The sequence below is a fragment of the Varroa jacobsoni genome, unplaced genomic scaffold, assembly GCF_002532875.2.
Source record: "Varroa jacobsoni isolate VJ856 unplaced genomic scaffold, vjacob_1.0 scaffold_791, whole genome shotgun sequence".
NCBI lineage: Eukaryota > Metazoa > Arthropoda > Arachnida > Mesostigmata > Varroidae > Varroa > Varroa jacobsoni.
Window position 1 is genome coordinate 292497 of NW_019213693.1, and position 16934 is coordinate 309430.

The 16934-nt window shown below is 39.3% G+C and overlaps 3 protein-coding genes across 3 annotated transcripts in view; 2 read left to right on the plus strand and 1 right to left on the minus strand.

Moving 5' to 3' along the window:
- The window catches only part of LOC111263814 (mitochondrial glutamate carrier 1), a 15019-nt gene extending 8712 nt beyond the window's left edge, over positions 1 to 6307 (plus strand). Inside the window, exons 3-6 of the mRNA XM_086969795.1 lie at positions 1135 to 1322; positions 1690 to 1805; positions 2324 to 2666; positions 3511 to 6307. Of these exons, the coding sequence (XP_086825921.1) occupies positions 1135 to 1322; positions 1690 to 1805; positions 2324 to 2666; positions 3511 to 3649 (786 nt within the window). The 3' untranslated portion in view covers positions 3650 to 6307. The remainder of the gene's footprint in view (positions 1 to 1134; positions 1323 to 1689; positions 1806 to 2323; positions 2667 to 3510) is intronic.
- Positions 1 to 13520, minus strand: part of HERC2 (E3 ubiquitin-protein ligase HERC2) — a 45409-nt gene extending 31889 nt beyond the window's left edge. The window contains exons 1-11 of the mRNA XM_086969796.1: positions 13041 to 13520; positions 11291 to 11537; positions 10699 to 10830; positions 10161 to 10395; positions 9609 to 9914; positions 9221 to 9437; positions 8624 to 8836; positions 8320 to 8520; positions 7883 to 8001; positions 7355 to 7617; positions 6723 to 7057 (exon numbers count right to left, since the gene is read on the minus strand). Of these exons, the coding sequence (XP_086825922.1) occupies positions 6723 to 7057; positions 7355 to 7617; positions 7883 to 8001; positions 8320 to 8520; positions 8624 to 8836; positions 9221 to 9437; positions 9609 to 9914; positions 10161 to 10395; positions 10699 to 10830; positions 11291 to 11537; positions 13041 to 13124 (2352 nt within the window). The 5' untranslated portion in view covers positions 13125 to 13520. The remainder of the gene's footprint in view (positions 1 to 6722; positions 7058 to 7354; positions 7618 to 7882; positions 8002 to 8319; positions 8521 to 8623; positions 8837 to 9220; positions 9438 to 9608; positions 9915 to 10160; positions 10396 to 10698; positions 10831 to 11290; positions 11538 to 13040) is intronic.
- Positions 13521 to 13765: 245 nt separating this feature from the next.
- On the plus strand, positions 13766 to 16058 carry LOC111263815 (U6 snRNA-associated Sm-like protein LSm4). The gene is made up of 4 exons (XM_022839211.2): positions 13766 to 13893; positions 14063 to 14104; positions 14699 to 14797; positions 15188 to 16058. Exons 1-4 carry the CDS (start codon positions 13891 to 13893, stop codon positions 15413 to 15415), a joined length of 372 nt encoding a protein of 123 aa, XP_022694946.1. The 5' UTR covers positions 13766 to 13890; the 3' UTR covers positions 15416 to 16058.
- Positions 16059 to 16934: the final 876 nt, after the last annotated feature.

The window sequence follows — 16934 nt, forward strand, 5'->3', positions numbered from 1 at the left end:
GTGTATGTGTGTGTGTATGTGTGTGTGTGTGTCTATGTCTGTGTGTGTGTATTCGTTGATTCCTTTTTACCTGTTAGCTATCGCAGGAGAAGATGTCCTCCTGATTGTAACAGGGGTGCTCATTAGCTTTGTAACAGCGTTTGACGTGTGTTTCGAACGACAATTGTCATCATTATATTTTGAGTATCGAAGCATTTATGAAAAGTAGTACATGGATGCTGCGAATTACAATAATATAATTCAAGGTTCTAGGATTTAAATTAGGACACCTTAGTTTTCGAACGTTTTCTCGGGCCTTTCGTCCATCGCTCAATCTTTCAAAAACAACTAACATTAATACACGTAGGCGTGAATCTACATTTGGACTCAATTCCTTTATACTGCCGGGTGCAATGAAAAGAGAGTCACTTCGTCGGTTTTATTGACACTAAAAAACGTATCGAAAAAGATCAAGGTTGCGTATTTTATTATATATGTACAATTATATGTACTGCTTCTGTTATGCAAAAAATAAATGCAAAGAACAGAGACCAAACAGGCATTCTATCGATAGCGAACAACACACATGACTTCTTGGTGATTTAACTCAACCCTAAGCCATTTACATTATCCTTTCGAATCGTTCCAAATACGAGATCATACCCTAGTTACTAACATCTGCGGCTTTCAGCATATAGATTGCGTAACGACATACGTCTCAGGTCGAACGCATGGACGATAGACTCCTGTTGTTTAATTAAAGCCGTGGCTCCGAGTGAATTGATACTGATCCATTGTACAATACGTCGAAAATAATAATCAGCTCATAGCGTTACTTTCACTAAATGGCATTTTCTTCCACGGTGTACGTATTGGAGATGAACGTTGCAGTGGGAAGAGATTAAATACTATACGAATCTATACACATTTCTAACCGTGTAATTGTATTATTAAGTAGTCAATTAATTCAAAAAGCCGATTTTCCTACTCAGTAGTAAAATATTTTCTCAAATTTTTCGATTCAAACTGCTCCGATAAGGGCAGTCAGATGTCCAAGCTCCTTCCATAGAAATTAACAGTAAATACTTAAATTTCAATGCTTACTGCACGCACGCATATGGCTTTGTTTCTTGCAACCAAAATGCCTTTGTTTAGATTGGGCCAAAGGGCGAGGCACAATACAAGTCTATGTTAGACTGTTTCCGTAAGACGTACGCACGCGAAGGTTATTTCGGCATGTATCGAGGTTCAGCGGTCAACATTCTGCTCATCACACCGGAGAAGGCAATCAAGCTTACAGCCAACGACTTCTTCCGACACTATCTAACTGACGCGCGAGTCGGGTGAGTTTTGGGCTCTGCCGTCAATAGCTGGTTGGCTGAGAAGTTTACCCCGCTTCATCATCTTCATTGGTTTCTTCGAAAAGCCCAACAGAGAGAATAACTTCCCGCGGAATGGGTTGCTCTATTCAATTGTCCATCGTTTATCTTCGATAAATTCGAAACAAAAGGGGTCCGTTCGAGATTAGAAAGTACATGTTATTTAATGCAGCTATTTGATGTATGTTAAAAAGACAGATCATGAATAATAAGACACAAGTCGCAGATTGGCATCTGTCGATAGGTCGCGAAGATTATCACTCATGCAAATATACCGAACTAATTTATGCTCGCGGTTCACTTTTGCTGTCTGTGCATCACATGATTGTAGAAAATTATCGTTAGCAAATGAAATGCTTGCGGGTGGTGGAGCTGGATTCTGTCAGATCGTTGTTACAACCCCTATGGAATTGCTTAAAATTCAGCTGCAGGACGCCGGAAGAGTTGGTAAGTGGCAAACAACAATCGTCTTTTTTACAGAAGCGTGTGAAAAATGGTTTTAGGCGAGGGAAAACAGACTGACGCACTTTACAATTCTCTTGGAGCTCTATTACTTGCACCTTTGATGGAATACTGGACATTTGAACGATTTAGCTGTCTTTCATGGCTCTAAACATTGCTTTGCATTATATTCTGGCTTATTTTCTCACATTAGTACAGCAAGGTTTTTGAGCAAGTGCGACAATGGCCGGTTGTTCACTCAGCTGACTGCTTCAGCGGATAACAAATAAGCTAGGGTAATGTGCTGCTGAAAGTGAGGATAAACCCTAGTAAGGCTAATGCCTATAAAGAATAAAGAAAAGACCGGTTGTGGGAATGAAGTTTTTGGTGGCGCACACAACGTTGTCCACGCTGTTTTTCACAATAACAAAGCCAATCTGTTCATATCTGTATAACTTAACGCTTTCCGTTCTTGGATTGTTGCGTTATACTAATTCTGATTTTTATCGTCTAATTTTATCTAGCGAAGTCAAGCAGCGGGGTACTGAAGTTATCGGCAACAACAATCGCTATGGACTTAATTAAACGCGAGGGTATTGTGGGCTTGTACAAAGGCACAGGAGCGACAATACTTCGTGATGTAACATTTTCGATGATCTACTTTCCGCTATTCGCCAACCTTAACTCGCTCGGACCAAAACGTGAGGACGGAACAACGGTGTTTTGGGCAAGCTTTTTGTCTGGCTGCATAGCTGGATCAACTGCCGCTTGTGCCGTAAACCCCATGGATGTGGTGAAAACGCGATTACAACTACTGACCAAGGGAAGCGGCGAAGAAAATTACAACGGAGTGGCCGATGCTTGCATGTACGTATCTTATCTCACACATGATTTGTATTCTTCGGACCCAATCAACATGTAATAGTCATTGTCTAGAATATGGGTTTTAAGATTTTTGCACAAGCATAATGAGGCGCGGGCACTAAGTGGGACGAACGTGGTTGAATCAGCGTGATATATATATTGGGTAGTCAAAAAAGTTCACTTTTTGACCAGAATTATGAAATATGGTTTAATTAGCACACAATTATGAATCGCGTCAGGTTGGCGTAACTGATTGCTCAAGTCCCACAAAACAACGTAATGTTTACAGCTATACCATGTTTTTGCTCTGAGAAAAACGGTTTTAGTTTCTTACCGGGAGTAGCGGAGGAGGGTATGTCTGTTAGCAACAAATAACCTTCTAAAATTTTCCCCAATTTCAACGTACCACCCCATATATATATATACATTGTGAGATTCAATACATTTATGTGATATCTTCTACACAAGGACTGAAGATTTGAGAGGGGGAGAGAGAGAAGGCGAGTTTGGGCTGACTGTATTATCTGCCTTCCCAACAGTATGAGTATCGATTCGTATCCCGAACTAGACTGCGTGAACGGAAGGTCCGCGGGGAGTCGTGAGAGAAGTTTGACTGCATGTTTCCCATCTAGCACGTGAATATCTTGGCATCATAGAAGTTCTGCAAATCATCTTAATGACAATGACGTCCTCGCATGCTTGAATATTGTATTGCGTGTACTATACCTTGCACGTCCGATGACTTTAGTGTCCGATTCGAGTGACTTAGACTGAGCTTCGTGTTGTTTACCATATGTATTTTAGCAATATTTTAGCATTTTACAATTGCTGTCTGCCGTGTTTACAGAAAAATCTTCAAAAATGAAGGCCTAAAGGCGTTTTTCAAGGGGGCCGGCTGCCGTATGATCGTCATTGCGCCGCTATTCGGTATCGCTCAGACCGTCTACTACCTTGGAGTTGCCGAAAAACTCATTGGTATGCATTGAATGAATCGTAAACTTCCCACCGGAGGTATTATGGACCAACCAACGAATGCTAAAACAGATCAGGATCTAGACAAGATACAGCACGTAGCATTCATCTGGACCGCAGTACCCCTCAATTTAATTATATCACAGCACTTTACAAATACATTTCTCCGAACAGTTTCATCTTTGCTTTTCAAAAATGTTTGTACACTTTTTTCTACGACATTCTTCTAGGACGCGATGACTTTACTACTCTGAAATCCACAAGTCAATTTCAACTTTCTACGACAGATTGAACATTCATTATAATAGAGTACTTACATACTGCTACATTCATTTCACCTCTCAAATACGGCTTCTCGCGAAGCTGTATAAAAGTGTAGCATCTTCAAGAGAATCGTGTTGACAGCAGCCGTGGCTCTTGCAAATGACAAGAACGACGCGAACGTGATTAGTGTTTAACTAAATCAGTTACTAGCGTACCATGCACAATTTCGTAAAATACACTTAAGAGTACGTGTATTCTTGTTTGTTGCTACGGGGTTTAAGTACGACGTATTTACATATTTAAAAAGAAGAAGGTGACACAGTCTATGCGGATCACTATTTCCGGTAAACTTCGTTTAACACTTTCCACACTGAAATAATACGTAAACGAATATAAAAAATGGGCTTTACAGTATACATAGGGCTGTAATAACAGCCACTAATAAGCTCTGAATCGAAAACTTTCTCGTCCGACATTTGGGTTTAATCGACTACTGCGACGCTTGATTGGATTTTATAGCAGTTTCGGGATTTTCTTATTTTTTCTTATTATTTGATACTCGCGTTCGTTGAATTTGTCTGATTTTAAGTGATACTCGCGTTCGTTGAATTTGTCTGATTTTAAGTGATACTCGCGTACTTTCGTAGTGTTTCGTACCAGAATGCAATTTTATGTGTTCAAAAGTGTTGATCATATATGTCACTGGTCAAGTTTAATACGTTAGTATGTTTGCCATAATAAAAAAGAATTGAACTGTTAACTGCTAAAATCGTATTGAGCGGAAAAAGCGCACGATTCACAATTTTTTATCTGACATTGGCTTGAATGAGTTCTTTAGGATAATATAGAACAAATCATATTATTTAATGATGCAAATGGGCGCAACTGATATTACAATCGCTGCAGTTCATACAGCAGCCCCGATGTGCATTTGAAATATAGACAGCTGGATTTAAGATTTACGCTCTCAAATTATGGGCCGCGTTGGGAGTTACACAGATGGAAAATTAGCCAGTGTATATGTTTCTCAAATGAACATGTTCTGATCGATGAAGTTGCAACAGTCATAAAATGAAGTCAAGCGCCACACACACAGGCACAAGCATTTAAAATTCGAAAAGAACTTTCTTCATGGCCTAAATTACAATCCGTATTTTTTTACGTGGTCCACCGTTGTTCATCATATAACCATGATACAAGGAAACGATATAAAAATCATCATTGCAAGGTCATTTAGTAAGGTCATAAGAGAGAACCCGCGAAAATACGAAATCACTTGGATGAGGATCAGGAACTGGTAATCGGGCACGCAGAAGTTGCACACATAATTTGAAAGTAAAGCGGCATATGGTCAAGTTTGCAACATTCAAATCACTGCGTCCTGTATTAACTTCTGTTGTCTTTCATAAAATCGGCTTTAAATACTTCTCATGTGGATGTGCATGCATTTAAAGAAGTAGAAAATGGCGCTGGCTGGCTGAAAATTAGCTTCTCAGATTTGGGCCCACGCAAGTTGTTTATAGGGATAAGATATTGGAAATATGAAATAGGTGGACTTGGATCCGGCCTGGCAGTGTTTGATGGTCACATTCTGGATGCAATATAAATTTTTCTAAGCAATACTCCAAGAAAACATTCCGTTAGGCCCGGATATATATATATATATATATATATATATATATATATATATATACATTGAACAAGACAAGGCTTTAAGAAGCCCATGTTTGTGGGACCATCGAAATTTTCAGCCAACAGTAAGCATACAGGTGCACTGAACTGCCATAGTCAGAACTATAGTCCCCGTCTGCTTCTCCGCTGAGCGCCACTAGTTAATCGATGACCAATAAAAAGACAATTACCCTAAGAAATAGAAAAACAAAAATATTGATCTCGTAATGTCAATACTGATATTTTCGCAGTAATGACTATCATAAGCCATTAAAAAATCCACTGTACGCTTGCAGTTTGATGAACTGGAAGCACCCTGTGTTTTGGTATTATATCATAAGTATGAACTGATGCTATGCTGGACAAAGTTCCAGGCAGGTGTAAGGCTGCCCCAGAATTTTATTTGTGAATTACATTGTTACGAGCGAGTACAAACAGAACCACACAAATACAACTATTAAAGACGTGGTAAAGTGCTGCGACCCTGAATAATATAATAAAAGCAATGATTATTTCGTCTACTGTATATGGACTTAGAGGTCAATTACCAAAACGGTATTGTTGGTGATTATTCGATATATCTTCTCTTGGTATTTCTGTATGACGGTTTCTAAAAAGGTCTTAACCGTGATCAGAAGAAAACGTTTACGCACAGATATGGTCAGAAGTCATAAACGTATCCCAATAACGCATAGAGCAGAAGTGAACGGTTAATAAAAGTATTAAAAAACTCAAAATTGTGTTTTTGCTTTAAGTAAGCTAGTCTGTCTAGCGATGACGAATAACAGAAATAATTTGGATTTTAGATTTCGCCTTTGAGAACGTAGAAATTCTCATGCTTCCCGTGTTGTATACGTTAGGTTTGAATTTACAGTCACATCTACCAAAAATGATGGCACATGTTTCTGTGCATTACACTTCATCTGGATATCTCGTGCAGAACAGGGCCAGCCAGGAATAAAAATAGGTTAAAATGGCGAACGTCATTTTTGGTGATATCTCACAGGTACGTTGCATAGTCAAGAGTTGTTACTGACAAATAAATATTTAAACGATCCTTCAGCGTATATAACAATTGCGTAGAGTTTATGTGCCTTGAAATTACAAAATTATGTAATGTATATGAAAAAAACTTTTATGATTTTGACTTACCGAGCCGTGGCCAACAGAAGCTCCTCCGAACGGCAACCCAGCTAAGACGTCCAGTTCCGTGGTTTTAGGCTCAAGATAGTCCCAAAGCCAGTACGAGAGGTCTTCGCCGACAAAGATACACCGAGTTGGGCCTAATGCCACATGAATTGCTTTCACACCGCCTAACAGACCTTCGAGATGCACTGGCGAGTGGCATGAACTTGTCCACATGTACAAAGAGCCATCCTTATGCAATGCTATGCATTTACCGTGGCCGGAAAAAACGTCGGCGACACATTTGTGTAAGCAGCTCAATTCGGGAAATGGTTGATCCGTGCCCCACATGTACAATCCTCCTATGTCGACCCAAAAAAAGAAATACAAAGATTTAGCCATTAGTCAAACTTTCGAACCGAATCTGACTATGCGTAGACTTCAAAAGATCTATAAGTTTAACGATAAAATTTAGGTATGAGTTTAGAATAATTACAAAAACTTGGTAAAATAATCCAAAGTCAGAAAAAAAATTAGCTGGACAAATATAGTTTACCTACCTTAAGAGATCAGAACCTAATCTGCTAGAGCGGTAAGCGCTGATGGTACTACTGCATTCACGAGACTTTTCTGTATTTACCGCAAACAATGTTCCTTACCATGTTGCGTGAGGGCGAGGTTAACCCCATTGCCAATAACAACCTTGCTTAGTCTAACCGTCGTGCCAAGGGAATCGGGGCAGCGTACTTCGGTTGAGATATCTTCAAGTGTTTTAAGTACGAATAATCTTTGCACTCCTCCAGGAGCCGACCCAGGCGTTGTCTTCGCTCCGTTTCCGGGTCCACAAAGAACTAGTACGTTTTCTCCAAAGGCGCTTATCGATTCCACCATATCAGGAAGAACGCCCACCACTCGAACGTCCCTGTGAAGGTGGGTGCAGCAGAAAAACATGATTAATCTTTTAACATATGTTTAGAAGGAGCAGCGCGAACAACGGTTCTTTTGGTTCTTTTAGAGTGAAACAGCTGAAACTCCGCTAAAGGTAAGTATCAAATATTGAATACATAGAATCCGTCTAGACTAATGTGAGAGTCGGGAATTTTTAAGACGGTGTCTTTGTTGGGCTTGGGTAGTTGTTATTACTCGAGTTTCAATGATACAGCGGTCTAAGGAATAGTCGGACCAACCTTGCGTCGCTAAGGGACCACTTGTAGAGTTTGCCTTCCTCCGACACGGCAAAGATCTCGCTTATAGTAATAGCTAACTGAGACATTTTTTCCTTGATATTTACCAATTGACACGGATACTGAAATTATAGTCCAGAAGCAGATAGGCAGATTGTCAATAAGATCTTGACCCTAATTTAGAACTATTATTAGTACGAGGTCGATTCGATTAAATGTATGCTGTGTGCGTAACTAATACACATAAACGACAACTATTAAATAAGTTATTACTCAGATGCATAAAAACCGAATGAATTTTTAAAACGCTTGCAAAAAAATGCATGTATATGGGCAAGTGCGCCGGATGCATTTTACACCCAGCCATTTGGGTCATTTTTTTTATCGTAAGCGTATGAGCTTACTCAACATAAGTGCAAAACGATATCGACTCAACTTACAAGAAACAATGCATCATAGTCCTGTCGGTAGATGCGTCCATCTTTGGCTAGTATGAGCAGGTACGCCTCATAAAAAACAACCGTCTTGATTGTCAGATGAAGATCGTCAAGACGAGTTGGAGTGAGGGTCTTTGCCATTCCGCTACAGAGACGCTCATTGCCCCAATAGAAGACTTCCTGACACGAAACACCATCCCGTTCCTTAATTACGAAGAGATTCAAAACATTGAAAAAATAACTTAGTAAATAAATTTTGAAAAATATTATCACAAACTGCAGAGAAACATAGAATATTATTTCTTACCGTATCCGGTACGCAGAAGGTTCGTTTTGAAGCTCTGGGTAGATGAGGTGCTGCCATCTTGTCCAGCAAAGCCATGATCAGCATTGCGCACTGCTTAAGGTCAACGGGTAGCTGTTCACACTCTGCTTCTGATTCGGCACTCGGGAGTTGTAGAAAGTCCAGGAGGGCACGGTTGGGATTTATTGATAACCAGCCATCATCATCTATAGGCCACTGGAATATCCAGTAAATATTCAGTCAAATGTTAGGCATAAGCAACTATAATGATCGTTTAAACAATAACAAGAATTGGGAAACACAGAAAACTAGTTAGAGACATGGGAATTGAAACAGTGTAAGTTTTACTTTACCAGTTGACTAAACCTTTAGGTTAAGCATACACGAATTTCAGTATGTTGCGATTATCGTTTCTTTCTAGCTAGCCGTTAGCTAGTCGCGAAAATTTAGATTGCCAAATCTTGTTTAAATTCAAGCTGCAAAAGAGCCCAGGTAGCTTTGAACTTCTCTCTTGAAATCTCTTTGAAGGAAAACACGCTTCGAACGAGCAGACTATTGACAAACACATTTGGATACCCTTCTCATGCACGTGTACCTTACCTGGCTTGCAGAGGCGATTTGTTGAAAGCGTTGTAGGACAGAAAGAAGAGAGGCGCACATTTGTCCTGGCTGTCTGTTGTCAGCGCGACCCCATAAAGTCCACAATAACTGTACAGCCGATAACACTTGTTGCAATCCTGCTTGTTGTAGGACCAACTCAAACAGGAGTCGAAGCGCCAGCTGCCGATCTCCCTCGGGCACCGTCATGTTCAGTTCGCTACATGAAATAGTGCAAAAACATTCCTGTGAATAGTTACCACAGATAGATTGGGGTATTATTTGCTAATAGATATTTAAAATAGATTGTTTTCTAAATTCTAGTTTAGTTTTTGTTTCTATGCTAAATATCTATGCTATATGATCGTAAGGTTCGCACTGATCTACGTACTCAAGAATGACGCTCCGAAGGAATTTGTGGCTCATAGCAATGACTTCCAACCACACGGAATTGTCATGTCGAAATAGAGTTCCCGCAGGAAGAACCCGCAAAGCCTGAAGGGCATCCCTCAGTAGGTCTGCGCAAAGATCACCATCTTCTCCGCAACGCCAAGCGCGTTTTAAAAACGCAAACGCAAAACCTAAGGCCGCTTTAGACCCCAGTCGAGCAAGCGCCTCTGTAGGCGTCAAGTCCGGTGCAGTCGTTTGCATACCGCCCACAGCACCCGATGGTCCTGCTGGTTGGTTTTCAGTTGATCTGCAAAGATCAACAAAAAAACCCGCGACTAAATAGCGGAAAATCCACACCCTGGAATATGTTTGTAACTACTTACCTACACGAAACGTATGTCAAAGCACGAATCTGACTTACGTCAGATGCAGGTTTATAATGTACTCCATTATGTGTATATTAACTTAGAAGTAGTATAACATAAACATAAATTAATGTAACTATTATTTCAAGCCCAAAAATTAATTATGACTGTTGAACTGCGGCACGTACGGCTGCTTCGGTATCGATGCAGGGGGCGCAGTTCCGGTCCGGGTGGGCGCGTTGACGGAGAACCCAAAATGGGTATCACTAACAGCAAGAGTTCCTTGAGCCGTGAAAAAGCGTTCGGCCAATAAAAGTTGTTGTCGTAGTCTTCGCGACCAGAGCGTAGTGCGAGCAGATTCACACGCCGTCCAGTGATCCTCGCGCGATAACTCTTCAAAATATCGTAGAATATTCGCCCTGCCTGAGTAAGAGAAAAGTAGGCATATTATGATGCAAGCTTAAAGTAGCAAACATAATAACGATGTATAAAGGGGTGATTAGCTATCATTCGATTCACCACACATTTAAAAGTTGCTCTCTGTTATAATGAATCTTCATTTTTTTGCGTTTCGTTTGTCGTAGCTTGAAAAAGATGTACGAGTACATCAAAACACATTGTTAGCTGTGATTTCTAGGCCTGCATAATGCATCGGTTTTGTGGCACCTCCTACCAGTAGCAAACGAGGAAATCAAACAGACTAAAAAGGAAATTTATTTAACACACCTGGTGGATCTGCCCATGTCCAGTTTTCCAAAATCTGGGCTGATGTTGGGCTTGAGCCCACTTTTGCGGATGGCAGGGGAAAGCATTTTTTGCACATTCCACTTGAACTCCACCGACCGCCCGATGCTCCGTCTGAAATATTCACATCAATAAAATAACAAACAATGATGCTTTCTTTTTCATTCACCCTAAAGTATAATGTTTCTTGACAAAAACATCCTCTTTTAAGGTAAACGGCAGGGACAAAACAGCTTTCTTGATGGCTAGCCTTAAAATATCAGTGCTTTCTTAATAAGCCAATCAACTATAACAACAAGCAACAAGAAGACGAAAACCTGTATTAAAAGCAAAGACAAAACAACAGGTAAGCTACTGTAAGAAAAATTAAGTACGTATATGATATCGTTATGGGCGACTCACTGGACGATTCCGAGATGTTGTTTTTTTAGAATGTTCGCACTGTGTTAGGTCTCTACCTAAAACTAATACGAATTAAATTAAATAAACTCTAAACTAATATGAATTAAATGCATAGATATTTCATAGCAATTGCTACTCCAATCATGTTTTGCTAACGTCGTGTAATACGTACCATCCTTCCCGATATCACCGTCAGCTTGTGGCGGGTCAACAGCGTTCCAACAGGTCTCAAGCTCACAATCTGCCAGGAGATGGAACCAAAGTCTGGTGGCTAGTGGTTCCCGAAATGTGTCTTGAAGGTCGGCCCGGCGCCATTTTGCATCGTGGGCAGGGGAAGGCCTCAAACGAAAGCATTCACAGTTGCTCATACCGCCCAAACTTCTGCAACCAGCTTCATTGCCTCCAAAGGGCAACATTATCTACATCGATATCAACAAAGGAAAACGAAGCTATTGAAAAATTGCTTGGGTTGAGCTTGGAACGAGTTGAAATTCAAATCTTCTAACCATTTCTGCAATGCTGTTTAGCATCTGAGCCGACCAACTACTTTCGGTGCGTCTTAGATTCAAGACTTGTTTGAATTTGTTTGAATTGTTTTCAAAAAGTAGCAATTAAATAGGCGGAAGCATGACGGCCAGTGGTACTATTTTCGACTATTATAAATGAACCATATATCATAATACATGAGTATCACCTAAACCATTGGTATCTTTCCTGAGGGTAAGCCTACAAACTGGCTTTTACAAAAATTAACGCTTTGTGTATGACAATTTCGGTGAACAATATAAAGACTAACGCTACAAGCACAAATAATAATATAGCCGAAGTACGAACAGTTATGGCCAACAATTTTATCTACGTAATAATAATAATAATCAAAATTGCAGCAATAACACTGTGCTGAATTACAACATCTTACATCCGTAAATATCACATGCCATAAAAATACGTTATGGTGTTATGAAATGTTTTTCATCGTTCATGAAGCGAAATATTGCCGACCATAAATAGTACAATACAGTTGATAATTTGACGATTTTGAAAACAGCGAATATAATCTTTGTTCTATTATGGACCTTGTCTAGATTTTACATCGCGATATTCCCTACGCAATACTACACGATTTCTGCGCATCAAGTAAATAAATTTTTTTATATGACTTTCTGTCCCGTCTAGCCCAAACAACGCTGATTATAAGTTCCTCAGCTGTTTGAAAAATATTAGCCTCCAAACGAATAAACAAAGACGCTGTCTATGCATTCTATTATTAAATAGAGAACATAGATTTGCGCAGAAAGAGAGAGTTACTACAGGATAACTGACTCACTAGCCGCAAAATACTAGCTTTCAGATTTAGAAAATTTTAAGCATCTGTTTAAATGCTGGCCAGGCAAATGTAGACAATGGTCCACTGCTTGGCAGTTTAATTCTTGACCAAGTTAGAGCTTCGTGTTTTCGAAGTGAATATGGGATTCCCTGATGAAGCTTCTAATTGAAGTAAATCTAGCATCAGAATAACCTAAACTAAAATAATTGGGCAGTGCGCGCAATTCTGTTGCGCACTACCCTTTTGTCATTTCGTAAACACTGTTACATTTCATAACTTCACTAGCCCGATCTATAATTTACCTAAACTGTCCACAGGGTGTAGTTAGCGAATGCGGATAGCACTAGTGCCATTGGCTACTTAAAATACATGTCGAATCTTAACCTTGCAATAACCGTGCCACGACCAGCAACTTCCTCCTGTCTCTAATAGCGGTCATAAGCTCTAAATGTCAATTGATACCAAATTACTAGTAACCATCTTATGGTGTACCAAGTTCCACGTAAGCATACCCATAAGCTAATTGGATTTGCTAAATAAAAATCATTTAACAGCAACAACAGCAAAAAATTGTCCTGGTCGCATGTATACTCACTGTTTGTAGAGTCAGTCCAAAAGATGGACGCGCTCCGTCTTTGGTGCTAACACTCAGCTGATCTGCTGGCACTGGGAACACCATATAACCACAGACCCACTAACACACACTCACTTGACTCACATTAAATAAGAGTCTATTTATGTTTTATATTTTGCTTATTTTTACTGTGTGGGGATGGAAGGCGTAATTATTTTACTGTCTGATAGTTCTACATTGGTCTATCAATATAGCCAGACAATTCCCGCAATTCAGCCACATTTTCCACTCACTTCAGTCTTTTTCGATTTCTATTTCGTTTACCACCTCAGGTATGCTGCGCCTTCTCTTTCACACGCTCACACACATACGCACACACACACACACACACACACACACACACAGACACATACACGCCCTCTCTCTATCTCCCTATATCTCCTTTCGCTGTCTCTTCACACTCCTCTCTCCCTCTCTCACGGCACTGAAAGTGATCAGTGTAGTCTGCGTGTTTATTTAGCTATCAGCTGGTAAAAACCAACGTACTTGCAGGACGCGTCGATTTTATTAATTGACCATATTATGGGACGATGGCGACTATATGGTGATTATTGTATCTAGCACATCTGTCGTGTGATAATACATCTTTCGACGTTATTATACGCAAAGTGGTGGACTTCAAGAGACAGAGAACATATCAGGCTTTTTCTGCGAAAATTGCCGCCAACACTAAGTGGATTTGTTGCCAGCCGCATCGCTGTAAATAAGTTAGTGTAAACAATCAAGAATTCAACAAAATAAATTCGGTATCAAAGAGTCGTTTCTAAGTTTTATTCGATATATTCGGCCGGCAAACTTTCAGTGAATAGAAATGGTAAGACAACTGATATTTTTTCCCCTATTGTACAATCAAAACAATAACATATATTTTGTCACCGTTTCGTAAATACGTAATTTTAATACGCATTGAACAATCAAACAGGTTTTTTTTCAAGTCAGGAGCCTAACTAGTTGATTCATAACTATAAATATATTAATTTCAGCTGCCATTGTCTTTGCTTAAAACTGCCCAAAACCATCCTATGGTAAGTAGGCTGTTTAATACTTCCATCGTGTAATCTAATTCATGTGCTTCATAAGGTGTCCTTAAGCGATTTTTTTAGTTATTATGATCTGCGTTCTAACAAATGTCTAATAATAATCTCATAATCTGCTACAAAGACGCTAATTTTTGAAAAGAAAAAAATATTTAGAGCAATTGATTTGAGAAATAGGCTCTTCTGCGAGTGTTATGAGGGTAATATTAGTTGTTGCATCCTAATTTTTATTGGGGGAAAAACCGTGAAATCCAATGTGAATCTGACGCGCAAGGTAATTATTTCAAATAGCGGCGCTAAGTGTGGCTCATTTGTCGTGTGAATATGCGCAGCAGTGCCGAGGAGTTGACGGCACTATCAAGTAATGAAATAAAAAAACATTTCGAAATTGTCTTAACTTAGATTTTCATATCGTTTAACATATGTCGTTATTTACCCCCACACATCTATGTTTTGTTTAATTTAAAGTATGTGTTCACGTCCGTAGTGTATGCTATGTATGCGGTATAGCAAATTCGATTCTTTTTTTTTTAATCAGATTTCAATTTCATCAAAATTTTCAATTTATCATTTGACCGACAGCTGGTGGAATTGAAAAACGGTGAGACGTACAATGGGCATCTTGTCAGTTGTGACAATTGGATGAATATTAACTTGCGTGAAGTCATCTGTACATCAAGGGTGAGTTATTGCAGATGTTATATTTTTGATGGCAGAAATGACAAATTTACATAAAATTGTTTATAAATAGCATCTAGTAATTTGTTTTTAAAACACTACACTATTTGCATCTGGTATTACTAGTGTATGGTATACAACTTGTAAGTTAAGTAATGAAATGAGATAATGACAATTGAATATACTTTACATAGGTAAGCTTTGGTATAGATGAAGATATATCAAGTTTTTTTCGCTCCCAATGAATACTACAATAAAGATACACTCAATAAATATTTCGTATGCAATTCTTCACGGCAACTTACTATTGCATCAGCGACATGAACCCGAACGACGACAGTGGCAGCTGGGAGTTCATACATTATATTCAACCCAGTTTCTTTCTGTTCGTAGGATGGTGATAAATTCTGGCGTTTACCCGAATGCTATATTCGGGGCAACACTATCAGATTCCTTCGAATTCCCGACGAAGTCATCGACATGGTCAAAGAGGACCTTCAGTCTGGCCAGGGTGGTGGAGGCCGGGGTGGACGCGGCCGAGGCAATTTCCGCGGAAGGGGTGGGCCTCGGGGCGGTCACCATCGAGGAGCTCCCGGAGGGCATCGCGGTAGAGGGATGTAAATATGTGGACTAATGAACCTAAAACTGCTAATAAAAATCACACAACGATTTGACAAAAGTTAGGCTGCCGATCAGCCACCAACGACAAACGCACATTTAACTAACAGAGTCACCAAAACGTCGTTTCGAGATAGTCTATACCCAGCGTTCAGCAGCTTTCGGCTCAGGACATCGACTCCGTATTACGAACTTGTACCATAAGAGAAATACGCTGCTTCAAGACATTCACCTGTGGAAGTCACTAGTGTGACATTTGTCACAAGCGATCCAAGCAATATTCGCTGGCTAGTAATGCCTGAGTAGCGTTAACAATATAATGCCTCTCCATTCAATTGTAGCCAGGGGTTAACCATATTTCCTTCTTGTATGTATATACTAATCTCTTGAGCTGAACAAATAATGGTAACGCTGAATGTATGTTAAAAGGTGAAGCATAAATGTGCATTCATTACGGTGGCATCGTGGGTTGAATCATTATAGAATCGCTAATACTGTAATTCGCTTTGATATCTATACATAAATACCAAGTAATAGATCATGATTAGACTAGCACGCGATGGGAATGAACCGAATTGTAAATATGTCTTGAATTTACTGTAATAAATATAAATTGTAGTAATCGTAGCACTAAACGGTGCGCGTATGCAGATTGTTTTTTATTTTGTAGATGTACGTGCTTCTATATTAGAATCCCTAAAACGTTCAGTCCTTTGTGTTTAATATTTCGTGGCTCAATTCACAAAAAATGAGAAAATGTGTGAGCTTAGAACGCTTACCTGAACAAAATTGGTAATATCTAGCTGTTATCATATGAACCAATTACAAACGACAGGGATTTTCCTATCGAATGCACTGCACACTTGATAACAGCAATAATGGATGTTGACTGATAGATTTCTTAATGTCTTCCAATGAAAGATTTGGACTTTTGTGTGATCGTGAAAACCCAATGAATCGCTATTTATTTATATATAATACCTTATAAATGGGTCAATAGCTTTTATATTAAGACTTCTATATATATGATGTTAGTATTCACTCCTTTCTTAAAAAAAGCGCGAACAGTTCCTACGCAAAATTTAATTTATTCAATTTTTGGAAGAGCAGTAAAGGTTTTCGCTTCTTACGTCCCTTTTGCAATTTTCGTTTGCTGATGGTCCAGTATTAAAGAAAGTTAGAAACTCTTCCTTCTACATGGCACTGTTTTGCCTAGATACAAAATTGTACATTAAATTTTGGCTCTAAAAACTAATATGTCGGTGAGAAAGAAGGTAATTTGAGACATTTTGCCGATATCAAAAAGCTACGATAACAACATAGAAAAAATATTGGTTTAAGGACAGCAAAAGGATCTGGGCTCCCACAGAAACTGTCCGCTATCAAAAGTGGTTCCAGGCGGCCCTTCGTTACATGCGTGAAATCCTGCTAAACACTTCAAAATTGTGTTGTTTGAAACTATTTTTAGGTGACGTTTTTAGCTGTAGGGTCTTTTTCAGTTTTGCAGATGAACAGTAACTTT